Below are 25,437 nucleotides of genomic sequence, written 5' to 3'. Positions count from 1 at the left end.
GTTACCAGAGTTGCCCATATACCACACCATGTTACAACACAGTAGGGCTATTGCAGACAGAAACAATACTGTACTACATCGATGTTTCCTGTCGGCTCAATTTTTGAGTGGACTTTGCTGTTCCGATGAGCATGAACGGTATACGAGTGGAGCGATTGAGCGGAGCGCACACGCATAGAGCGGGATAATACGCAGAGCGTCACACCACGTGAAAGTGAAACCTGAGTGGTGAACTCATTTTTGGCAGCCGAAATTTCAGTGCATCTCTAATTATTGGCGACATCAGAAATGGATGTTAAATAATAGATGCTTTTTTGAACATTTTAGCAATTTAAAAATATTAAAAAAGGATTTTTTACACGGCACCCCAGTGCCGCAGCACCCCGGTTGGGAAACACTGGTTTAGAGAACAAGGGGCCTTATTCATGAAACGTGAGGAGAGATTTCTGTGTTAATCATTCATTAATGCATTCTTACATAGGCCTACACTACTGTTTAAAAAATTATTTTTTTAAGTAATTAATACGTTTACATTTACATTTAGTCATTTAGCAGACGTTTTTATCCAAAGCGACTTACAAATGAGGACAATGTAATAATATTTTTTCTCTATAGGGTTTCAGTAAATATAAACTGATGTACATATTATACATATTGTACATATTATTAAGCAAGGACACATTAACCTGATCAAAAGTGACAGTAAAGACATTTAAAATGTTACATAAGATTTCTATTTAAAACAAGGCAATGCAAGGCCAGGCACAGCACATTTATTTCTAAAGCACATTTAAAAACAGCCAAAGCTGACCAAAGTGCTGTACATAAATACTAGCAAAATAAAACAACACATAATAAGACTAACAAGAAAACCAAAAATAGGCGGTTTTGTTGCATAGGCATGGTGCAGCCACTGAAAAATCACCTTTTAACTTTTAACAAACGGGACCTTGGCATGGTCAGCATCAACCTAACTGAGGGCCTTAAAGGCACAATATGTATTTTTCGCCGCTGGAGGGCTTATATTCAAAATAAACAAAGAGGCAAAGGCGTAGTTTGATGACGCAGTGACTGAGTGTGGAATCATGGGAATTGTGGTCTTCATCCCCACAGCCGATGCAATCCGACAGGACTCGGGCAGAAAACATGTTCAGCATGTTCATGTGAAGTGCTGCGCTGTGGTGCATATATATATAGAATATACTGAAATAAATTAGTTTATATATTTTAAGAGAGTTACCAACGGGTATGTTTAAAGTTAGGAGTAACCTATTAAGTGTATACAATTAAACAACTACATATTTTCTTAAATAAAAAAAATAATAATATACAACACCCAGGTACAATGAGTTGCAGTAATCAAGCCTAGAGGACACAAAAGCATGAATCACTGTCTCAAGAAATAAATGCTTATTTCTTTAACGTTCTATTCATCAAAGATTCCTAGGGAAAAAAACACTATCACGGTTTCCACAATAATAGTAAGCAGCGCATTTGCTTTGAACATTGATAATATAAAAAATGTTTCTTAAGCACCACATCAGAATATTAGAATGATTTCTTAACGATCATGTGTGGCTAAAGACTGAAGTAACGGTGTTGCTGAAAGTTCAGTTTCACCACAACAGGAAAAAAATTACTTTTTAAAATATATTCAAATAGAAAAGTAATATTTAAATTCTAATAATATTTCACAGTATTACTGATCAAATAAATGCAGCCTTGGTGAGCATAAGAGACTTTTTCAAATGTTAAAAAACCTTTTGAACAGCAGGGTAAACGGAACCATTGAATTACATGATTTTTAAATAAATAATAATAATAAAAACAGTATGTTTTGTAATTTACATTCTGCTGAGTGTTCATGAATAAGGCCCAATAACTTTAATTTATATTTACTTATTCACAAAATGTTGTTATCCAGCAATGGGAGATAACCAGGAGACAGAGGCAGAGAAGAACTACCAAGACATCATCTTGAGAAAGAAGCTGTTGAACATAGCTGGAGCACAATCTGAAGAGATACTCACACTGCAAGCGGAGGTTGAGAAACTGCGTATGAAGAACTTCCCATCTCTTTCTCAACTAAACTACAACTGATTCCGGATACATAAATGAGATTTATTATAACAGCTTTTGGTTGAAAATTTTAAAGGCTTCTTACAACCCATTTAAATATTATCAATAAAATAATACAATACAATGAATTTCAGTTGTCTGTGAAGTCTTCCTCTGTCCTGTCAAAGTGCAGTATCTTGTCATCTAACCCCAAACTGCCTATAAGCTGAGAAAGACTGACTTGTTTTCCCTCTGAGGGTATTTCACTCTGTAATTCACACAGCACAGACTGAGCACAGGATCTCCATTTGTCTATGAGTCTCTGTAGCTGGGTCAGGTCATTCTATGAGAAAAGACAAAGCAAAGAAAGAAAAACTTCTAGAACATCATCCTTTGGCAATACTTGACTTAGAAATAGATGTTTACCTTTGTTCTATACATCTTAGCCATCTTTAATCTTCGCAAGGTTTCTGATTTCTCCTTCACTGCTTTTCTTAGCTCTTCACATTGCTGAATCAAGTGCTTTTGTGCAGGCTCAGCTGTGTGATGTGAACAGTCTCTTTGCTCCCTCATATTCCGATGGACATCAGTATCGGTCTCTCTGTCTCCCGGTTGTGAGGTCTGTGGTTGACTGTCATCTTCTATTTTAAGGCGTTTAACCATACTGAGGGGGGATCTGAATGAGTGGCGTGATCTTTTTAACTTCTCCTTCAGTGAGGAACTCATGGGCTAAAGGAAAAATGTCAACAAAATATTAACAATGCTCGTGTGATTCTAGACACAGTGATTATGTTTTTGTGAAAAACAAGGCCTTTCAATTTTTGGACGTGGTGTATCTAACGTTACTCTTTGCTAATGTTAAGCATCATCTGAAAATATTAGATATCAAAAAGGCAATAAGATGTACCTTGTTAGCGCTTGACCTGCTTGAAGAAGAAGTCTGAGATGTATTTGGTGTATTTTCGTTAGCTGGTGTCAGTTTTATCGGAGTTATCTCCATGATTCACACCACATAAGGTCGCTATGAAGAGGCGAAAACGGCTACATAACTCTAAAGTGAACAGGGTACTATTCACGTTTCTTCTGGCGTAAAAATACAATCGGAAGCAACTCTAAGTAAATAGGATCTTTACAGCTCTAAAGTTATCAGTAGACACTGATGTTTTGAAATTGGTGCAAGATCCACTTATTTCATCGTCATTTCCGGGACGTCGATACGTCATTGTCATTATCATGAATCATGGGAAACGTAGTCTATAAAGAACTGTTTTCTAATTTATTAGAGGTAATTTATGAATAGAATAGAATAGAATATAATAGTTGTAAGTTTAATAATATGCTTTGTAAGTTATTAAAATAATATAATTATATTTGTATTTTTGTAGTCCATTTTTACCAGATAATATTTTGCACCATTCAGTTAGGACTTAGACAAAAATGACAATATGAACAAATTAATAAACGCATATTACCTTAAACTAACTGTGTAGGTAGACAACATGGTTGAAGGAGACATTTGGAAGAGAAACTGTATTATAAAAAATACATAATTGGTTAAAACTTAGAATGCAGCAACTTTATTATTTTTAAATCACAAAATAACACAGAAAAAAGGTTAACAGATATTGACTATATATATATATATATATATATATATATATATATATATACACATATCTGTTATATATCTATGTAGCTATATCAATTAAAAATTATGGATGTCCATATACATAAAGAATAACATATGATAGATCTAAACATATTTCTTCAGTCTTCTTGTCTCGTGCAGTTGAAAGAGACTAATAGGGTTCCAAAGCTGAATCAGAGGTGAAATTGGTGACACGGTTTGAATGAACCCATATTTAAAAATCAAAAAGAAGGATGTTGAAATAATTGAATCAAACTGAATCATTATAGTGATGAATCCATTAATTATGTAGCTTATATAACAAACATACTTAGGCCTACTCAGTAAGCATCTTGTGCAAAACCACTGCAAAAACAGAAGGAAAAAAAACTCTCTTTTCAAATTAAGATGATTATATTGGTGGTTCAGTTCATTCATGTTCTTTTTTTTTTCCAAACAACTCCATTACTCTTCTGCTTCTACTGGAAATCTTCTCTGCCTTGTTATAACTTGTCTATGAAATTAAAATTGTTTAATAGCTGTATAGTCATGCAACCATGCCTTCTCACGTTTCTAAGATTTGTATGGGGTCTAATGCAGTGAAGGATGCATATGGACTGGAGTTAAAAATTTTGTGACTAATGTGCATTTTGTATCAACAGGGTGTGCTCACTGGGAAAAAAAATGAATCCATAGAAAATGGCATGTAAATCCCAAGGGAAGCAACACCCTTTTCCAGTGGAAAACTTGTATGTGCATGAATTCCTTTTAGAACATTTGCATTGTTCTTTGATCCAGCTGTCTTCAGATTATAATGAGTAATACAATTACTTCATATGTATCACATAAGATTGGCTAAAATGGTATCCATTAACACTAATGTAACGATGAGTACTAGTTAAACTCTTGCTGGTAATGAAAGCCGGACATATCCTCGTTTGACCCCATTTCATACAAATGTTCTCTCAGTAATCAGCTGACACATTCAGCTAAAGTAAAATTATTATAGTCATGTTCCTACAGTTTATTTAAAGATGCATGCTTTTTTGTGGTGATTTGAAAGGTGTTTAAACATGATTTAATTCCGAGAAAATGTACGAGCTTATCAAATGGGGCGGTACCCTCGCTTTAAGCGTACTAATAATATGTACACTTTATGTACTAATATGTACTTTTAAAGTAATATGTACCTTTAATATGTACCGCTTTTCTACAAGTGACAGCTTCTTACCTTTTTTCCTGAGAATGTATATCTTGAATGCAATGTGTGTTGCTCGTAAAGCACTTCTGTAGTGTATTTTAATAAGAGCCGAAGCATGAGCTCTTCTAGACGAAGCATTAAGTCTTTATGACCTAACATGGAACTTTATTTTACAATGGCTTAAAAAATGTATTCTAAAATATTTTATATTAATTGCTTCAAGCTGAACGAAATGCATTTTCTGCCATGTTTTTGCTGCTATGTCAACAGTAGTAGATTAAACTTTTTTTCTTCATGTGTGTCAGTTTAGGCGAAGTTACTGACGCACAGATAACGCATCCAGCCACACCTGTGTTCACCTGAACATGTCCTAAAACTTTAGTTTGCTGGAACATAAAGGATAAAACTGTGATTCCCGAGGGTATTGTCTTCTTTAAAAGTCTGTCTGTGTACCTGCCAAAAGACAGGGGAGGGGCTCGGTATAAAATCCTACCCAGAAGTCCTGTTGAAACTTGCCGGTCAAAGAAGAGAGAAAATCAGAAAGAAAACAGCAGAAGTCAGGTAACATTCATACTGCACAGGTGAAGTTCACAGGCAACTCTTAAGTGGACTTTATCTAAAATCCCTTTCTCTTCAGATTTTCAAGGATCAAAGGTAGAACATTTTATTAATGATTTTGCTTTCAAACTTTTATCCTTTTTTCTTACACAAAAAGAGCAACTATAAATTATTTGCAGTAGCCTACATCTGTGCTTCAGTTAGGATCAAAGGTAAAACATTTTATTAATGATTTTGCTTTCTAACTCTTTTTCTTTTAATCACAAAAAAGAGAAACGATAAACAAAAAGCAATACATTTGTGCTTTGTTAGGCTATGTAAATATATATATTCCTTCTTATTTATTCATAATTATTGCTTTTTATATGCTTCTATCAGCCCGTTGCTCTCCTGAAATACTTATTAATTTGTAAATGGAACAATCAGATTTCGTTAGATCTTGTTTCTGTGCGGGACTGCACCAAAGACTAGAACCCAGACTAAAACAGTATCTTTATGATATTAATGACAAATTATGGGTCCATTTGATTGATTATGAGATGTTTTTAATGTTTAATTGTTTTATTCTAAACTTCACAGTAGATGAAGTGGGAAAAAAGTTGGGTTAAAATCTGAACTGATTCTGAAGTCCCGGCTGAAAAGCCCTGCACGGACAATCACCATTAGCAAATAAAGGCATTATTTGTCTGTGGGGGACCATTCACTGTGCTTAGCTTTTTCATGTATTGTGGTTTGCAGGGAAACAGTAGCTGGTCTTGCATTTGAAATTGAAGATGTGAGGAGGGTGGGGTGGTGATAAATTGCTTTACTCTCTCCACTGTAAATATGAGACTGTAGTTGTACTTGCTAGTCTTTTGTTGGAGCAAATAATTACCCCTTAGGCATTATTTTTCATTAATGTTGAATATGGGTATGTGTCATTTATAATTATTTTTTTGATGTGGAATAGTCTGCAATTATATAACATCCACACCTTGAAATCTGAGTAGAATCTGCCAGGAAGGCGAAGAAATCCTTTTATTAGTGCGCATGCAGTTAACATTTCTTGTTAAGACTTGTTGTTGTGAAGGACAAAGACAGTAAAACACATCATCTTGTAAAAACAATTTATTGTGTAATTTCATACAGCAATATATCACAAATTAAGTTTAACTGATTAAATAAGTTTATGTATAATATTAATACATAATATGCATAATATGTATTGCAGCTCTTCTCATCCAGTACTATCCCACAGTTCAGCTGTAATAGAAACACCTTAATGCTCAGTCAATATAGTATATATTTCATTATAGATGTAGACTGATTCTGCTTCGTATCACACTCGTTTGAATGATCTGTAATTGTTTTGCTACATTTATTTAGCATGGAATGGATGATTTAAGACAGCAAAGAAACTATTCAGGAGGAAGTTCAGGAGATAGAGGTAAGGGTGTTTGATTAGCTTGAGCTTATCAGTTTGCTGCGAACCTGAACCAAAATCTTTTGTGAAGATCTTTTCTGTGCCACCTAGTGGTTCTGTAATGTTACTGAGAAGCTTGATTATTATATTGATGAAGTGAGAATGTTTTATTCGGCTATATGTTTTTGAATTTCAAAGCAAGAACTGTTCACATTTATAAGACATGTTTTATGAAAACAGGCATCACGGAAACAACAATCTCTACTACTAGAATTACATCTTTACCTCCACGTAAGTTACCCCCGTTCACCCTCCCATGTACAGTTGTATCTGTTCTCACTGTCTTATTTATTCATATTCAATGCCTTGTTTCTCTACTGAATTTGTGCATCATGGGAAAATTCATACTGTGGCTGTAACTTGAGCATCTTTTTCAGTATGAGGTCAAAGTGGACATTGCTGTAATTTACTGTGTTTTAACCCCTCAGGAGGCTGCAGTGCATCCGCCAACAAGGGCATGTCAAGCACTTCTGGGTCTTCTGGCCTGGAGAAGAACATTTTGACTCAAAACAACAGCAGTCCTTTTTTCTCATCCTGTAAGCCAATCAAACATTATTTTTGAAGAGCTATACTCTATATGCTATACTCTATAAGAGCTATACTAGGGGAAGTTGTGGCCTAATGGTTAGAGTTGTACTCGTAACCCAAAGGTTGCGGGTTTGAGTCTCGTACCGGCAGGGATTGTAGGTGGGGGGAGTGAATGTACAGCGCTCTCTCCCACCTTCAATACCACAACTGAGGTGCCCTTGAGCAAGGCACCGAACCTTCAACTGCTCCCCGGGCGCCGCAGCAAAAATGGCTGCCCATTGCTCTGGGTGTGTGTGTTCACTGCTGTGTGTGTGCACTTTGGATGGGATAAATGCAGAGCACTAATTCCGAGTATGGTTCACCATACTTGGCCACATGTCACTTTCACTTCACTTTTTCACTTCACTCTATATGTTTAATATATCTCATATATCTGTAAATGGCTAAAATTGTCCCTGTGTCTGTGTCTCAGCATCTGTGGGTGTGAGTGCAGGTGGGTTCGGCTCTAGATCAGGGGAATATCTGGTAGAGGAGACAACTGTGAGCAGGAAGACAGGTGGTGCCTCTGGAGTTTTCGAGAGTGTCTCTGGATCGGGAACAGGGTCGAGGGTGAGATCCAGCTCCACTGATGGCATGAGAAGAACGCAAGACCCCCCTTTGTTTGTGGAGAGGAAAAGCAAAACTACTCATTCACGTCGTTATGATGGTTAGTCACAGCTGAGACACCTTAAATAAATAAATAGCATTTTTAGTCAGTCCTTCATAATTAGCTACACTAGCATGTAATAATTTTTTTAAAACTTCAACAGGAAGCTCAAGTGACAGCTCATCCCCAGAAATAAAAAGAAAGGACTATGGTAAGACACTCAGACAAATAAACGTTTTATATGATGGTGACAAGAAATTTGTTTTGGAGACAAAAAACAGCTTTTATTTTAATTGCTCTGTTTCCAGGTTCAACAAGAGGAAGGAGTCAAAGCAGGGGTGAGATTATTATTTACACTAATGCATAGAAATAGTATAGAAATTACTTTGCATAGGATAATCATCTTTACTGTAGAATGATTGTTTCCTACAGCTGTGTTCCTGTTCTGTAGTAGCTAAGGCCTATTAGTTCCCGTTTTTCCCCTAGTAATTAATAAAATAATTTCCACTCAATTCAATATTCAATATCTATGGAGTTTGAAAAGTAGTTGGGGAATAAACTGGACAGTGTGCGGTAAGTCGTCAATAGAAAGTAAACATCGCCAAGTTGCGTTCAATGTTTCTCAACACTGGTTCCTGGACATTATTGATCAGTTACATATTTAAATATATGTGCTAAATATATGTGTTGGTGTTGAAATAATGTTGAGATAATTATTAGTTAAAATATGTCTATCTGTGTTACTGTTGTAGAGACGGAAATCAGGACCAGGCTTCAGAGTGCATCTCCCTCCACTAGATGTATGTTATCCCTCTATTTCTTTCTAATTCAGTTGTCTTAAGGATTCACATAAATAGGCTATAATAATAATAATATAATTCGATTTTTTTTTTTTACTGAATTAAACTAATATGTTGAGAAATGTTTAAACAGCCCCGTTAAAACTTGAGGAATCAAACAAATGTAGCCTATTCAGTTTTTTTTCTTCTCAGAGGCTCAAGGAAAAGCTATAGGTTGTTGAACGCCACAGCGGACAGTAGTATGAGATAGTGAACCTGAAGGCACGTTTAGACACGACTAATACAGTGCTGCTGCTACAGGGACAGAGCTGGATGATGTGAAGAAGCTGCTAAAGGGATCACGATCGGCCAGCGTCAGCCCCACACGATCTCCCTCCTCCTCCCCTCTCCCTGTACCTCGCAAGGCCAGCACCTTAGACACCAAGATCTCCACAAAGCAAGGTATGGAAAGCTGGATTAGAAGAGCTCAGGGCGTTGACATATCATGCATTATTAGTAAAGCTTACATAGCCTATTAGTAAAGATTTTATAGTAGTTAACACTCCTACCACACCTATGGTGTGCAGAGCCTATTTATTTTCATGCACAAAAAAAATCCAAATTCCCCGGTTCATCCGTGCATAGAGATCTTGTGTTCAATTCCAAGGCGTTGAGACTTCCTTTCAATTTTCTCAGTCGAGCAATATGACACCACTATTCTTGACGCTGACCTGGCCTCATACACATGGAACAGCTCCACACTGCCCTCTACAGTCTCCACTGGTACTGCTTACGGCTTCAACAGCAACACCAACAACATGTCAACGGGAGCTACTCTTGTTAACAGCACATCACCATCCTCCTTATCAGGTCTGCGCAGTTGAACACTGATTTACTAAGCTGACCTGATAATAAAAAGAATTTATCAAGTCATCACCAATATCACTCTATTTTCTGATGTATTATAAATAAAACTAGCCTACTAATACATCAAAACATTCAGTTGAAGGCAAGGTCCTCCAACAAATATATTAGCTAAATACATGTTATTTCTTGACTTACAGTGTATGGCTACCACAACAATTTAGCTCCTGCGAGTGGAGTTCTAACTTCCAGTGGAGTTAACACACACTCAGGTATCCTCTGAGGTGTAAAATATTAAATAATTGTGATGACATTGCTTTGACAAATGACAAGTTAATAACATTCCTTGTAAGCATGTTCAGTTGTTTATGTTTTAGGATACGGAGTGCAGAAGAATTATTTGACAAGTCCCAGCAACACTGTTGGTGTTGGCACAGGCGTCTTCACCACAGGTGTTTGTTATATTTTTTTCTGTACAGCATAGCTCAACAACAAACCCAATGTGAAATGTGAGAGAGTTTTGGGACAGTTGATAGAATCGTCACTTGCTCTGTCGCCCAGTGCTGAACTGTCAAAGTAGTAAACAGTGTTCTGCTGTTTAAATATGTTACAATGTTAACATAAATGAGGTTTTGGTGAAATTGCATGAATAGAGGCTTAGAGGCAGCAGTTAGGATGGAATGAAAATAATCAACAAATCAGTATGAGTTTTCACTGTATTTCATTGTGTTTTAAAAAAAAACCTAACATTTGATGAAAATTGTAAATATAACATTATATACTTTAAATACACTGCTGTTCAGAAGTTAGTGGTTGGTAAGGTTTTTGAGAGACATCTCTTATGCTCACCAGGGCTGCATTTATTAGATCGAAATAAAGTAAAACAGTAATTAATAATAATTAATGTATTAATAATGTTACTATGCAATTGAATATAAATAACAGATTTCTATTTTAATTATACTTTAAGATGTATTATCATCATATGATAGCAAAACTCAGTGTCACATAATCCTTCAGAAATCATTCTAATTTGCTGATTTGCTGCTCAAGAAACATTTCTTCTGATGATTGATATCTTCTGATTATCACTGTTGAAAACAGTTTTGCTGATTAATATATTTGTGGAAACTATGATAGATTGCAACCAGGTAAAAGTCTTTACTGACACTTTTGTCCAATTTAATAGATCCTAGTGTTTTTCTGTTTGGGTCAGTGAAAATGTTGTAAAAATCAGAACTATCTTTAGTTCTCTAAAGAGGTAGTTATTGTTGCTTGATGAACAGTGTCCTTATAAGTGACAAAGAAATACTTGACATTCAAACATCTTTGTTTATTTGTTATGTGTGTATTTTTAGGATATGGAGTGCAGAAGAATTATTCCTCAAGTCCCATCAGCACTCTTGCTGTCAGCACAGGAGTCTCCACTTCAGGTGTTTGTTATACTCACACAGGAAAAAGATTTATGGCTATTCAGTGTGGCTTGATAAACAGGAAGATTTTGTGTCATATTTAGGAACTGGTACAAGGACCCTTAATGAGAATGTGTCAAAGAGATACCTGACGCTGGAGAAAGAGAACATTCCAGTGAGAAGAGAAACCGAAGAACTTATCCTGACCAAAGACAGTGGCAAGCAGTTTACAAACAGCACCCCTAATGGGACAGCAGGTAAACACAGGACACTAGATTTTTATTTGATGTTGCAAGGGGAATTAAAGCAAATTGAAATATAACATGCTTAATGTTATGACCTACACTAACACTACATTCTGATTAACTGAATACACACTTTGCTTTTAAGGGTCGTATTCAGATGTTTCAGTGAAGAAGGAAACTATGATGACCAGCTATTCTGAAAGTGCCCCTGTAAAGTCTAGCTCTGGCACACATTGTAAGGGCTTAATTTTCATGTATCTTGAAGTTTTTTTAATTTACATGTTTTCATCTTGAGGCATATTAAGATTAATTCACATGTTTTCATCTTGAGGCACTGCTTGTCTCAAAGAAATATTGAAAATATCTGTTGACATCACAAAACCGTTTTTTTTTTTTTACCTCTCTAAAGATGGGCCTACATCAGTGTCAACAAAAGACAAAGCTACTTATGCAGGTAAAACCTTTTTATTAAAAAAAAACAAAAAAAAAACAGTGCACACAGAAGAATGTACAGTCATACTGTATGAAACAGAGAATCACCAGTCTCTTCCTGTGTGTGTCCTGTCAGAGATTCATAAGGCGAAGTTTGTTGATGATGAGGATGATGGCTGTAATTGTGGAGGGGGTCTTTGTGGATGTGGGCCAAACTGCTGTTCCTGGTGGAAGTGGCTGCTGGGGTTTTTGCTCAGCCTCCTGTTGCTCCTCGGCCTTCTGTTTGGACTCATTGCTTTATGTAAGTCTAGTCATTTTAATGAAAGACGTGATTCATTTATTCACTATTTCTCTTGGGGTAAAGTTATAGCTAATAAAACATTTGAAACAGCTTGTAGCTTCATTTTAAAACTGTACAGAAGAAGGTTTTCAAAATGTGAGGCAAATTATGATTCACCAAATAATTTAAATAAAATGTAAAATTGTATTTTAAATTTTATTAAGAAGTTATTTAAAAAATAATAAGCATTCTTACCTCTGTGGATTTGGTTTAACTTGGGAGAAGGGAATTGTATATCTTATGTATCAATGTGTATTTATCAACAGAGGATTACTGTTTGTGTGCAGTTCAACTCAAGAATAGGTTTTCTGCCTAACTTAGATATATGTGCTATTGCATATTGTCTTCTAATCTGAAGCAAATCTCTTTTCCTTGAAGCTGAGGAGGTAAAGAAACTAAAGTCTCGTGTCAGTGCTCTTGAGGGAATATCCTCCTCCATGAAAGCTCACACGAGTCGTCTGTCCGCTCCTATTGATGACATTGGCATATATAAAGAAGCTGGAAGTAAAGCGGCTTATGTTAATTCACTGGATTCTGCAGTTTATTCAGACAATTCTGTACTGCAAAGAAATGTACAGCAAATACTTAGAGCAGAGCTGCAGTCTGAAGCCATGAAAGGTACGTGTGAACACAGTTCTGCCTAGACACACAAACAACACATGCACCTAAACATGTACATTGTTTATAAAATGTCACGCATATATGCATATGTTTAATACAAATAAGATTAAATTTAATACATACTTTTTGTGTATCTAGCCTTCCTTGCTTCTTCAGTTAAAGCTGAAAGAGGACTTCCAGGGCCTAAAGGTACACCAGATATATAGTTTTTACTGAACTGCCAGTACAGAAAATGTTATTTATACATTCTATGGAGAATTAATAGTCAGTAACCTGCTTTTCCATCACTACTACATCAGTCACACATTTGCTCTTTTCACCACTTTTAGGTGACACTGGATCTCCAGGAACAAAGGGTTTGTACAATTTTAAAACTGGCTGTGAAAAGTCTGTTAGTTGAACTATATGTTTATATTGATCTGCTTACAGTCTTAAACATGAAAACTTAAAACAATTTTAACTGTTTTTCAGGAGATAATGGTTTTCCAGGCCTTCCAGGTATGAATAATGTTTGATCCTCTGTAGAGCTAATCTTAACAGTTGTGCAGAATGAAGTCTTAACAGATTTCATTGCTTTTTGATGTGCATCTCTAGGTCCACCAGGAATGCCAGGACATCCAGGAAGAGAAGGACAAAAAGGAAGTGCAGGTACCTGAAACATTAGGCAGCACTTTTATTTTGTGGGAAAATCATTCACCATCATTAATTCTGTGTTTAAATCACAAAGTAAATTAACAAGTAGCCCAAAAGATAAGGCCTAGAGGTTAAGGTTTAGAAATACAGTCCATAAATGCTGCATCTGACAGGTGCTAATACTGTAGCACTAACAAATAACTTTAAATAGTCAATTCTTACAATCCAGTTGACAGACTAGGCCCTACCTACATTCAAGATACATCTCTTCTGTGAACACTTGACTCAGTCCTGTTAATGCTCTTAGTTCTTTTGAAAAAAAGAATGAACCTTTTCCAGATGTTGCCTCATCAAAACCTTAAAATGTGTATGACAGGTGAACGTGGTCCAGAAGGACCACCAGGTTTCAGAGCAAGAGATGGTCAGCCTGGACCCCGTGGAGAGCCAGGACCCCCAGGGGCCGGAGAGAAGGGTGAAAGGGGTAAGATACTGCATACTTTGAGAATATGGCTCTTGAAACATGATCCTAGCATTTAATTTTTAGTATTTCATTCATTACAACTTAGGGTTCTCATACACAACGTAAATTTAAGAATAAAACTGCTGTTTTGATCTCATTTACAATGTGTCTGTGTATCTATTTTTTCTTCAGGTATTCCTGGTCCTCCTGGCTCTCCTGGTCTTGTTGGTCCACCTGGGCCTAAAGGTCAGTACACAAAAAGCAATTTATATAAAGGCGAATACTTATTATATTCAGTGAAATTAGCTGTACAGAATCATTTGAGATTGGCAAATGAAATGCATTGGCATAAATATATATACTTAAATATGAATGTTTACATAATCATTAAGCAGTAATGCAATATTTGCATGTGTTTGATCTTTGTTCTCTTTTTGTTTGTTTGTTCAACAGGTCCCAGTGGTTTACATGGTAATCAACTCTTTCTTTACAAAAAAATATTTTAGTGACATTTTGTAAATTTTTTGTGTTCTAAAATAATGACATTAAATCTGTAACAAAAAATAAAATGTTTTCTGTGTAGGTGAACAAGGCCCTCAAGGCTTCAGAGGTGAACATGGCCCTGCCGGTGCTAAAGGTGTGTATCACAATGAACACTTGGTGTGTTTTCACAAAGCATTACAGTACGTATATGAATAAAATCCTAATGTTTATAAAAAAAAAAAAAAATTTCTTTCCAGGTGATAGAGGACTTCCTGGTCCACCTGGAATTAAAGGTTTGTAGCTAATTATATGTCAGCCTGACATACAGTATTCATTATAGTCAATGTGAATTCATGTAAAATTGTGTATGTGTTGTGTCAGGTGATCATGGTGATAGAGGAGAAAATGGATCGCCAGGTGTGTATATTTGTACTGAGCCATAAGAACTTTATTCATTTGTGCCATGTTTACAAATATTTGATTCATTGTTAAATCCCTGTATCCTCTATCAGGTGCTTCTGGTGCTGCAGGACGACAAGGGCCACCTGGTGAGAAAGGAGCTAAAGGATCCGCAGGTGATTCATCTGTAGGAACACACACAAACCTGAGATTTTTGGCTTTTTGCCATTTTATTATTAGAAGAGGGAGAGAACAGACATGTGATAGGCAGAAAAGTGTGGCGGGGAATCAGCAAATGACTAATTGCCAGGGTCCAATTCAGGTTGCCTGTATACTGTATATCAGCACTATATGCATACAGTTCAACATCAGACAGAGCTATATTTTTAACCGTGATGTGTTGGCCATCAACACCAAAAAAAATGTAGTTTCAAATAAATGCTGTTCATTCTGTTCATCACGGTTTGCACAAAAATATTAAGCAGCATGACTGTTTTCAACATTGCTAATAATAAGAAATGTTTCTTTAATGCCAAATCAGCATAATAGAATGACTAAAGGACACTGAAGACTGGAGTAATGGCTGCTGAAAATTCATCTTTTCCATTACAGGAATAAATTGCCTGTTAAAATGTAATGAAATAGAATAAAGCTTTTTAAAACTATAATAATGTTTCACAATATTTTTGTATTTTTGACTTCTTTCAAAGTCATTAAAAAATCTTACCGACCCCCAAAAATTTGAATGTTAAAGTCTCAAGTATATCTAAATGAATGGAAAACGGGCAGAATTTGTTTGTGGCATTTATTTGTTTTCCTAAAACTAAATCAATAAATAGTATTACTATATTGTATATTCCAAGACTGGATCTGCTTAGTTGGCTGTGGGTGCATGGAATCTATTCATTTAAGCTCTATTATTGTCTGGACCTCTTTAATGCGAATCTTCGATTGGTAAAAAGAAGTCCCCAGATAGTAATTTTGTCATTTCATTTTAGGGCCTCAAGGACCTGATGGCGAAAAGGGCCAAAGAGGTGAGAGGCATTTTCAGGTTTGATGATTCCAAGTCAAATAATGTTTTTTTATTATGTACCTATATCTGCATCTTTATTTTAATCTGTGTCTGTATTCTGTATCATTTTTGCTCATATCTAGGTGAGCCAGGCTCAATTGGCTTACCAGGAATCAGAGGACCACCTGGACCACCCGGTGATCCCGGGCAACCAGGTATAAAAACATGAATCCTCATTTAATATAAATAAAAAATAGAAAAACATGATCCTCATTTTGAAAAAATGACCTTAATCTGCATGTTATAACAGTTTCTATCATTCGCCATGTGGTTACACATTCAAATTACTAAAGTTTAATAATGTTTGAAAAAATAGGTGAATTGTGTTAGATTTTTAAATTTTTTTCTCTTTAAATCAGGAATTCAAGGGATTCAAGGCCCTCCAGGTAACCTGTCACTTGAACTGCATTCTTTTATGTGCATAATGTATGTTTTACATTTTTATGCAATTTAGATTTTTACAGTTTATCTCAACTATGTTTGAAGATATAATGGTCAACATGTTTCTTTTTGCATAGGCCTACCTGGCAATCCTGGTCAGCCTGGAGCTAAAGGTGCTGTATGGTGGCTGTTTTTGTATAATAGACCGTAGGATCAATGTTTAGCTGCTTTTTGAAGTCTTGCATTTTAAGCAATATATTTTGTCTTATTATTGGACATTGGAATCATGTGTGTGCAACTAAGTCTACGAATGTTTAAATAATTAATCTGAAAATGTTCACAGGTGAGACTGGTGAGCCTGGAAGAGTGATCAATGCAGGTAAGACTACATGAAGTATTAAAACACATTTAACAGTCCACTGCGCAGTCAACTTACATTGAGAGCTTTAATTTTACAGCAGGTTCTAGCTCAGTGGCAATCCCAGGACCACCTGGGAGCCCTGGTCCTCCTGGCCCACCTGGATCTCCAGGACTCTCAGGTATGTTCATAATCTTTATCCTTTTAAAAACCCAGATTACAAAATCTCTTGTTAATCAGTGAAATCACTGTGTGCTTTGTATATTTGAACAATCCAATGAATGACATATGCTTGAACTAATTGCACTGTTTGGGTACATCAGTATATTTATCATTTGATTTGATCAATCAATGTATGTCTTATGACGCTAGGACCCGTTGGCCCTGCTGGACTTCCTGGTCAGCCTGGTAAATTTGCATTTTTCATCTGGTGTTCCTGTGTAATATTGTATATTAGTAAAATAAAAATGATATCCAAATGACCTTCCATCCATCCACCTTGATTTTTGTGCAGGTCCTAAAGGTGATAAGGGAGATCAAGGAGAACCGGGTATTGCTGTTAGCGCTGGTGAGACTTTGGTTGCAACGCGAACAGAAAGTGAGTCTTTATTTAAAAGATCTATTTGGAACATTAGGAACTTATAGAAATGCATTAATTTAATACTTGTGTCCTTTTTAGGACAGTATGGTTCTGCACATGTTGGTGTTTCTGGACCACCTGGTCCTCCTGGTCCCCCAGGGCCTCCTGGACATCCAGGTACCATAACATTATACATGAAACGCTTAAGGATCAGCATCTGATTTTTTTGCCACACACATTGTCTTTTGAATGTGAAATGTAATATTTATTTAATTATTTAGCTATATATCCTCCTGACTACCAGTTATGGAGTTTTGTCCTCTGTAGAGGACATTATGTTTTAGTGATTTCTCTGAGACGTTACATGTCACAGTTTTAAGTCTGGATGTCCTGTACAGAGCACATTCAGGGCTTTCCAGAGATACCAAATGATCGGATGTTTCACCATGACCACGCCCTCTCCTTGGTCTTTAAAAATGGCTGACATTCATTTAGTGATCAAATGTAACACCCTAATGGAAATATGATAATATTTTGTAATTATCATTTAAATCTGATTAATTTTCAAATTGTCATAAATCAACATCTCAGGAAAATGTTATGGGGTTTCAAATCAAAATATGAGCTTGCCTTCTGTTATGAAACAGGACGTCGATTTCATACATGTCCACTGTAGAGGACACCAGGACTTAAAGCATGTTTATTACACATTTTGGGAGACACAACAAATGAATAGAGAAAAAATTATGTATCAACATTCCTATTCAATATTAGATATTATTATGAAAATCTTGCTAATTATTACTCCCATTATTACACTTATTTGTTCATTCTATGTTGCCCCAAAAACACATTAATACGCAAATTAGATACAGTTTATAGATACATTGTATATAATGGAAAAACTTGTTTATGGCCATTTTACACACATTTTGCATAAAGAAAAATGTTTTTTATTCCTATAGGTGATTCTAGACCAGGTCCACCGGGACCACCTGGTGAACCAGGCGCACCAGGTAAGGTGAACATTCATGCTTATTCTCATACTTTCCTGTAGTGGCATACTCTTCTCAGCTCTTTTGTTACTGTCTCATAGGATATGGCAGACCTGGTCCTAAAGGAGACAAGGGAGATTCAGGAAACTTTATGCCTAATTCAGGTTTGATTCCAGCATATGTCTGGGTCTATGCATTAAGAGTGTTGTGGTTTCTTAAGTCTCACAATTTTACACAGGAACATTTTTTGCGGGACCACCTGGGCCATCAGGACCTCCAGGGCCTACGGGAGCAACAGGTGAGTCTTACCCAGAACTTGTGTTTAATTGATTCTACTTGTTGGTACCTTTATTCCAGCCTATCACCAGTGAAGACACTATGAAAATGTGATGTCAGAAAGTAGGATACTTAACTATTATCAGATACTTAAATTATATATTTATGTAAATTTCAGGTGCCCAGGGTCCAAGAGGATACCAAGGTGAGGCTCCATTCTCCAGCCAACACTTCATATTGGTCACAAGAACTGATATACACAGTAAAACACATAAAGTACTTAGATCACCACGTCTTATAATAGTGCTTTATTTGTCATATGTGACATTTTTTTAGGGGAACCAGGTCAACCTGGCCTTCCAGGGAGTCCCGGTAGAGTTAGTAAGTTAACCCTATATTTAATTTAGACCCTATAATACTTAATTTGCTTTTCATTAAAATATTGTCAAGAGATTATATGTTTTTAAGTGTTCATAAAAACAATAAATAATATGGAAATAATGATTTATTTTTTATTCTATAAAGTCTCTGAGTATGGTGTGGCTCAAGGTCCACCTGGTCCCCCAGGACCTCCTGGAACACCCGGACGAGATGGGCGTAAAGGTAAAAAACTTGAATAATGATGAAGAGACATTGTATTCCCGTTCATTAATATCTACAGTACAATAATCTTTAAAATAATTTCCCAGGAGATCCTGGAGTACCAGGTACATCAACATTCCAAGGAGAATCTAGAGGTAAATGTTAATATGTTGCACTGTACGTATGTTCACCCAAAAATTACCACCCTCATCTCGTTCCAAATCCATAAGACTATCGTTCATCTTTCGTTCAACACAAATTAAGTGTTTTTTTCCAAGTTCTCTAATCCTATTCATTTTTGGGTGAACTAAATCTTTAATATAGCACCATTATTAGATTATCAAATGAGGTTCCTAAAGCAAAACAGTATCGTAACCATTGTATCACTTCTTGTTGCCTTCAGTATCAGGAGCAGTTGCAGTCGGGCCCCAAGGGCGGCCTGGTCCCCCAGGACCTCCTGGTCCTCCAGGTCATTCTAGTGGATCCCATTCTACTGCAGACTATCGTCGTTACATCATGGAGTATATGCAGAGTGAGTACCTGTTGATTTGGATGATCACACTCCTGCTCCTGAAGGTCATTTTCTCATGAATGTGTGACATCTTTTCCACAGGTGACAGCATGAGGCAGCATTTGTCTGGTATTCAGGGGCCACCTGGTCCACCTGGGCCTTCAGTGTCTGTAGAGGACGTGGCGTCTCGGGTTATCGCTTACATTCAGCGTAAGTTAAGATCTGCTGTGTAATGTTTAATGTATGTCTGTGTGTCCTACTGCATTTGTGGTAAAATATATAATTTTGATTCAGGCTCTGGAATTAGTGGTAACAGTATTGGCCAAGGTCCTCAAGGACCTCCAGGACCTCCTGGCCCACCTGGAAGTATAAGTGCTGAATACATCATTTCCCTTTTACAGAGTGAGTAAACCATGTCAGACCCGCTTGTATAAATGGTCTTTTGAATCTTGAATCTAAGAATTGACCCAGTGACTTTCTTATGCTCAGGAGAAGATGTGAGGCGTTATGTGACTGGCCCTCCAGGACCACCGGGTTCACCTGGCGTTAGTGCTAGTACCTTTAGCGCACAGGAAGTGGCAAACTATGCCATCAGAATGATGAATGGTGTGTCTTTAACCTGAATCTTATTTTAAAGCAGAAATAGATTGAATTCTGTCTTATTAAAGGCATTTGTAAATTTGTGTTTTTAGAGCAGGGGATGACAGGCAGAACTGGACCACCAGGTCTTCCTGGCCCACCTGGGCAGCCTGGCCAGCCAGGTGCTTCCTACAGTGAAATAACCACTCTGCTTCAGAGTATGTACTTGTGTTTTTGCAATATTTTGTTTTCTAACATGTAAAGGGTTTCCTTTCCTCATATTCCACTTTGAATGTGTTTGAAGGGTCAGGGCTTAGTGGAAGCGTTGGACGTCCTGGGCCCCCTGGTCCTCAAGGTATACAGGGACCCCCTGGTCCGCCTGGCACCCCAGGAGGCTCCTCTGCAATCTCTGGTTACAAACTAGAGGACATCCAGCTCTATCTACAGAGTGAGTCCTCTCATGAGTTTTATTCTACTGTCTGATACACGTTTGCAGTTGCAAAAAAAATCATTATATGATTCTCTGTTATTTAGAGTCTGGTTTTAGGGGACCTCCTGGCCTACCTGGCCCACCAGGACCCCAGGGTCTTCCAGGAGACACTAGGGGCCTTGTATCATATTCAGGATCTTCTGCACGAGAACAGATCCGTGCTGAGCTGCAGGATTACCTAAACAGTGAGTGTCACTCACCACACACTCTAATTTGGGAACTGACACCTCAGTGTAACTTTACATTGGTGAACGCTTGACTGATTTTAACAAGTGATCTCGCTCCATTCTACATTCTCAAAGTTAAATGCATGACTTTAAACTCTCTGTCCTAGATTTGTCTGACCAGTTCCTGGAAACACTTTGTGGTTGTTTGCCGCATCAATAAATAGTCTCATATTTTTTTCAGGTGACACCATGAGGCGCTACGTTCATGGTCCCCCTGGGCCTCCCGGACCGCCTGGTCAGAAGGGTGAACGTGGTGAAGCCGGACACAGTTATCACAGTGCCAGAAGCCAATACCGCTATGGCTCTGAGATCAGTGAACCAGTGGACTACTCCAATGTTGCACTCAAAGTCACTGATTACATTAAGAGTGAGTACAGTGTCATTCAAGTCTTATGCGCCAGAGTTATATTCATAATAAAGCAGTAAAATTAACTTGATCTTATGATTCCTGAAAGAAATATCCACACTTGCAATGCAGTCTTAGGTATGCTTTGGTTTCCTAGTGCTTCCTAGTCCTTAACAAGTTACTGTCTTTAAGAGTGAGCCATTGAATCATTCATTTAACCAATTTGTTCTCCTCTCTAAGTAGATGCTTCTTTTAAGTAATTATGTCACGTTAAAAAAAGTATGTTCTATATAAACTCTGCAGGACACCGGCACTCCAGGACCGAGTTTGGGCACCCCTGTTCTATATAGTATTAATGTATTCTGGACTTAATACATTCAACTTTTTATTTGTAGGCATTACATAATTGAAGGATTTAATGGGATTGATGGAGAACAGTAGAAAACTCGAATTTATATGAAATCAATCCATTTTAATTTATTTGCAAGTATTTTTTTTTAAATATGCACAAATTTACTCTAAATTGGGTGCCTACTATGCAGAAAACAGCTATGTTAATGTTTTCAATCTTGTCACATTGTGTTATAAATTGCATTAATCACAATAGACTATTTTCAATTCAAAACGGAGAAATTTGATATAACTGGATAGTACTGATGATCAATTAACATTTTTATTGTGAAATAGATCTCATATTTTAAATGTACTTACATCTTACCTCGCACTCTTTCATTGTTAAAACAGAAGCGCTGCACTGGAATTCATGCTCATCTTCTGTGACTTTTTCTTTATTGTTTTATGAGTACTGTGAATTTGGAAATATTTATCATTCACATACTGTTCTTTAGTCAACTATATAGTAGGGAAATATGCATATCTGGATGCAGCTGCTATCTGTTTGAGTGAGTCACTGAGACATTCATCTAATCGATTTGTTCAAAAACACTGACTCGTTTAGGAACAAAACACCACTAATTGTAATTGTGTGTGGTGTATGATTCAGGTTTGCTGTAATGCGAGTAGCTGGCAGTATTGTGTCTAATAGTACAAAGCACTGTAATAATAAGCAAATCCATCCTTTTTCCAAAATCCGATGCAGTTGCAGAGATACAGGAGCCAATCCGAGTGTCTTGGGCCATAGTCAGGGAAACACTGTGGACAGATGTTCAGTCCATCACAGGGACAGTGAGCAAATCCATCTTGCTTGTTTCCTTTAGATCAAGGTATACTGCAGGACCTGACAGAGGGATACTGGAGAACACAAGCAGGTAGGATCCAAGGACCCGCTGGGCCTCCTGGTCCTCCCGGGCCACCTGGGTACAGCCGTGTGATTGGTGCCTATGGAAATGTGACGGCTGACTTAATTGACTTCTTTAGAAGTTAGTATCCGCTTTTACTCACATACACTGATTAAATATTTAATCACTGTATTTGTCTTGTATCATTATTCCTAAACATTATTTATCTTTTCAGCATATGGGACCATCCCAGGGCCTCCTGGCAGGCCAGGACCCAAAGGAGACAGAGGATACCCTGGTCCTAAAGGAGAAAAAGGTACCAGTCATGATTCATATAGCCCTACTGGACAAGAAATCGAACTGAAGTGCTGCCTGCTTGAACATGAAAGTGAAAAGCTGTGAATATAAAACTGTATGTGATCTACAGGGGAATTGGGGAGCTCAGGGATACCCGGCCTTCCAGGACAAAGAGGACCAGAGGGACCAAGGGGAGAAAAGGGTGAAAAAGGTTAGAAAACTACTATCAGTCATAGTATACTTGGTTTCTCATCATGTACTGTATCCTAGCATGAAATAATATTCAAGGTTTTTATGTCATCACATTTATGTAAAAATCATCAAATGATGTATTTTAAGGCAGCGCTGGATCCAGCAGTCATTCTGACATGTATCTCTATATATAACTTTAGGTGATGTCCAGACTGGTAGATGGATTCGGACCAGTGGTGTGTAAGGGCACACACATTTGCAGCAGCACACTTTCGTGGATGCACTGACGGCGTAAAGAAACAATACATATCTTTAAGATAAATTCATAAACTAACCTTTTTTTTATGAAGTAACACAGCTCAGATGCTTGTTTGGGTCCTATTTTATCACAGTTTTATAATCAACCAAATGCATGCAATATTATAATCCATACATTTCAAACAATTTTCAGCTTTACTAGCGTGGGTTTAAGACATCAGTCTTAGTTTTCATTATCTAACATACAATATAGCACTTGAAATGTACTTTCTACCCAGTAGTGGACTTTGTAATTGCCTTTTTTTTGTATTGTATGAATCTTGTCTATGATGATGTTTGCATTTTTTTTGAAAAGTAACATGGATGGTACACTAAAAAAGGGGTCTTAAACACTTGAGATTTTTTTAGACCATGTGCTGTAATGTGAGTTATTATTACAAGTAAAAAGCCACTGAATGTGTAACAAAGAATGGAGTATGATGTTACTCCTACCCAAACGGTTTCGATACTGAGCTACAAAAAACACCAAACAAATCAAAGAAAATACAATGAGTTTTATTTACAGCATTATTACAGTATACCAATGGACACAAGCGATTAGATACATAAATTGACCTAAAAAATGCATCCTATATTCCATCAAAGTGCTGCAGGAGGTTAAGGTCACTGTTCAGCAGTATGACACTGGGATATCGGCCCTTTCTTTCTGTCTCTGAACAAGTATCCTGATGTGTAATGCACTGTTTGTGCAAATACTAACTTTTAGAACCAGCCTTTGTAAAATGCATTGTCTATTAAAAAAATGAATGTCTCTGGTAAATTACAGCATTTGGGATTTCTTTCAGCATGCAAAAAGTATGAGCACAGCATGTCATATTATGGATAAGATACAGGTGTTTAATTTCTCGCACAAAACGTGTTATCAAAAATAGAGCTTGAATCAGATGAAAAGTCCTCAGCAACAGCGAGAAATGTTCATGTCTTCCCACTGAAACGCTTTTGCAGACTGCAATGGACTAAACACTACTCTACATCTATCAAAGTGTGTGTCCTTTAATAAAAAGAAAATCTAAACTTCAGATAAACCATCTAGCATGTGCAAGTTCATATTGCCCTTATATATTGATGAAACATGAAAAATAACTAACAATAAAAGCGTTCAACTTCAGTTAAATCCATAAATAACTTTTTAACACCATATATGAAACATTCAAGAAGGCTATGACTTCTAATATGTGAAATTAATTTGCTCATAAAAAAATAAACTCGGGTACTCTGGACCACAAAGTGACTTGCCAAATGAGAAATGACATCATTGTATACAAATATTTGGGCACTATTTCCTTCATAATGCACTAAAGAGATCACTACTGCATATGTTTTTGTTTTAAAGTGTGCAATGTCATCTTGCGGGTTACATTCCTTGACTGCAAATATATTTAACCATAAGTCAAATAGTAAAAGAAAAAGTTAAAATGAGTAGTTTGTTTTAAAAGTATCTTTACGTGGACATTAAAAACAGAATAGGCCAGATTCACAGGAGTATTCAAAAAATACAACATATAACAGCTGCTACAAGACCAAACAGTACTGAAGCTTCATTTACTAGCTGTGCAACTTGAACATTTAGAGAATTGAGTGTAACAGTGACTAGTGTGTCCACGTGTTCTGTTAAATGTGACCTCTCACCATTTAAGTGGTATTTTCTGTTTGCAATATTTTGTTTGTTATGGGCATCATGTGACCCTCATTAAGGCATTCTCATGCAAGTATTCCTCAAAGACAAGATATTGCCTGAGAGTATTCATTGCTAATTTGTGCTAATGTCTCAAGCACAAATTAACGTGACCAGAAGACAACATACAGAAAACTAAAGTGTTAATCCATTGGATTCAATGTGGCAAAAAAGCATGTCTAGGTAATGCATGAGGTTTGTCCTTCATCACTGTTAGATTCCAACTTTCAGGTATTTTGGAATTTCATATCAACCCATGCATCTATTCTGATCTCATACCTTTAAAAGGCTAATGAGCTCTTGACTGGAACAGCTCTTCTTCACTTTAGATAAAGCTCAGTGAAGATTAAGAGCCGGAGGAGTGCACACTGGGAATGGGGTAGAATTTAGAGACTCTGCTCTGGGTGGTGGGATTGAGGCATTCAGACTCTCCGCTCATCTTAAAGAAGACTTCCTGTTCCTGCAGTTTACGTGTGAACTCTTCCTCCAGAGCCTAAGAGAGAGCAGGAGAGAATTATAAAGTATGTGTATTCACAAAGAATAGTCCTACACAAAATATGAAATGGCTGAGA

The 25,437-nt window shown here is 36.8% G+C and overlaps 4 protein-coding genes across 7 annotated transcripts in view; 2 read left to right on the top strand and 2 right to left on the bottom strand.

Annotated features, from left to right (window-relative positions):
* The window catches only part of cfap43 (cilia and flagella associated protein 43), a 15,668-nt gene extending 13,560 nt beyond the window's left edge, over positions 1–2,108 (top strand). Inside the window, exon 28 of the mRNA XM_016457949.1 lies at positions 1,925–2,108. Within this exon, the coding sequence (XP_016313435.1) occupies positions 1,925–2,100 (176 nt within the window). The 3' untranslated portion in view covers positions 2,101–2,108. The remainder of the gene's footprint in view (positions 1–1,924) is intronic.
* Positions 2,109–2,140: 32 nt separating this feature from the next.
* On the bottom strand, positions 2,141–3,268 carry LOC107666553 (swi5-dependent recombination DNA repair protein 1 homolog). The gene is made up of 3 exons (XM_016457950.1): positions 2,966–3,268; positions 2,485–2,787; positions 2,141–2,401 (listed from the first exon to the last, which is right to left on the bottom strand). The coding sequence occupies exons 1-3, from the start codon at positions 3,056–3,058 to the stop codon at positions 2,210–2,212; spliced, it is 588 nt and encodes a 195-aa protein (XP_016313436.1). The 5' UTR covers positions 3,059–3,268; the 3' UTR covers positions 2,141–2,209.
* A 2,185-nt stretch (positions 3,269–5,453) lies between these two features.
* LOC107666432 (collagen alpha-1(XVII) chain-like) lies at positions 5,454–23,950 on the top strand. Of its 3 annotated transcripts, none has more exons than XM_016457748.1 (57): positions 5,454–5,540; positions 6,810–6,870; positions 7,087–7,137; positions 7,335–7,442; positions 7,907–8,140; positions 8,244–8,291; positions 8,389–8,418; positions 8,833–8,880; positions 9,181–9,321; positions 9,556–9,729; positions 9,924–9,995; positions 10,101–10,175; positions 11,082–11,156; positions 11,240–11,392; positions 11,526–11,615; positions 11,790–11,834; positions 11,949–12,113; positions 12,531–12,770; positions 12,912–12,962; positions 13,103–13,129; positions 13,245–13,271; positions 13,368–13,421; positions 13,783–13,887; positions 14,059–14,112; positions 14,320–14,337; positions 14,450–14,503; positions 14,607–14,642; positions 14,731–14,766; positions 14,862–14,924; positions 15,747–15,782; positions 15,904–15,975; positions 16,180–16,206; positions 16,339–16,374; positions 16,545–16,580; positions 16,663–16,740; positions 16,932–16,967; positions 17,074–17,157; positions 17,239–17,316; positions 18,105–18,155; positions 18,236–18,298; positions 18,373–18,432; positions 18,589–18,615; positions 18,747–18,791; positions 18,936–19,013; positions 19,100–19,147; positions 19,396–19,524; positions 19,606–19,713; positions 19,798–19,905; positions 19,993–20,109; positions 20,196–20,300; positions 20,387–20,530; positions 20,617–20,757; positions 20,981–21,166; positions 22,363–22,524; positions 22,619–22,699; positions 22,811–22,891; positions 23,073–23,950. In XM_016457748.1, the coding sequence occupies exons 2-57, from the start codon at positions 6,816–6,818 to the stop codon at positions 23,114–23,116; spliced, it is 4,590 nt and encodes a 1,529-aa protein (XP_016313234.1). In that variant the 5' UTR covers positions 5,454–5,540; positions 6,810–6,815; the 3' UTR covers positions 23,117–23,950. The 3 variants fall into 3 exon arrangements, with proteins under 3 accessions (XP_016313234.1, XP_016313233.1, XP_016313235.1); XM_016457747.1 differs by having other exon boundaries at positions 16,660–16,740; XM_016457749.1 differs by lacking the exon at positions 10,101–10,175 and having other exon boundaries at positions 16,660–16,740.
* The window catches only part of LOC107666433 (STE20-like serine/threonine-protein kinase), a 57,072-nt gene continuing 55,115 nt past the window's right edge, over positions 23,481–25,437 (bottom strand). For both annotated transcript variants that reach the window (XM_016457750.1, XM_016457751.1), the window contains one exon: positions 23,481–25,358. In XM_016457750.1, coding sequence (XP_016313236.1) covers positions 25,212–25,358 — 147 coding nt within the window. In that variant the 3' untranslated portion in view covers positions 23,481–25,211. The remainder of the gene's footprint in view (positions 25,359–25,437) is intronic.

The sequence above is a fragment of the Sinocyclocheilus anshuiensis genome, unplaced genomic scaffold (genome assembly GCF_001515605.1).
Source record: "Sinocyclocheilus anshuiensis isolate Anshui unplaced genomic scaffold, SAMN03320099.WGS_v1.1 scaffold63, whole genome shotgun sequence".
NCBI classification, from domain to species: Eukaryota; Metazoa; Chordata; class Actinopteri; order Cypriniformes; family Cyprinidae; genus Sinocyclocheilus; species Sinocyclocheilus anshuiensis.
The sequence above is the reverse complement of the archived record's forward strand: the minus strand, read 5'-3'. Positions and strand labels throughout refer to the sequence as shown.

What these genes read in the sequence shown, in the direction of transcription:
- LOC107666432 (XM_016457747.1), top strand. Translation starts at nt 6,816, where the DNA reads ATGGATGATTTAAGACAGCAAAGAAACTATTCAGGAGGAAGTTCAGGA. An exon ending in CAAGATCTCCACAAAGCAAG is followed by an intron (nt 9,322 to 9,555) that starts GTATGGAAAGCT and finishes CAATTTTCTCAG; the next exon opens with TCGAGCAATATGACACCACT. An exon ending in CACAGGCGTCTTCACCACAG is followed by an intron (nt 10,176 to 11,081) that starts GTGTTTGTTATA and finishes GTGTATTTTTAG; the next exon opens with GATATGGAGTGCAGAAGAAT.
- LOC107666553 (XM_016457950.1), bottom strand. Translation starts at nt 3,058, where the DNA reads ATGGAGATAACTCCGATAAAACTGACACCAGCTAACGAAAATACACCA. An exon ending in GCAGGTCAAGCGCTAACAAG is followed by an intron (nt 2,788 to 2,965) that starts GTACATCTTATT and finishes TTTTTCCTTTAG; the next exon opens with CCCATGAGTTCCTCACTGAA. An exon ending in CTAAGATGTATAGAACAAAG is followed by an intron (nt 2,402 to 2,484) that starts GTAAACATCTAT and finishes CTTTTCTCATAG; the next exon opens with AATGACCTGACCCAGCTACA.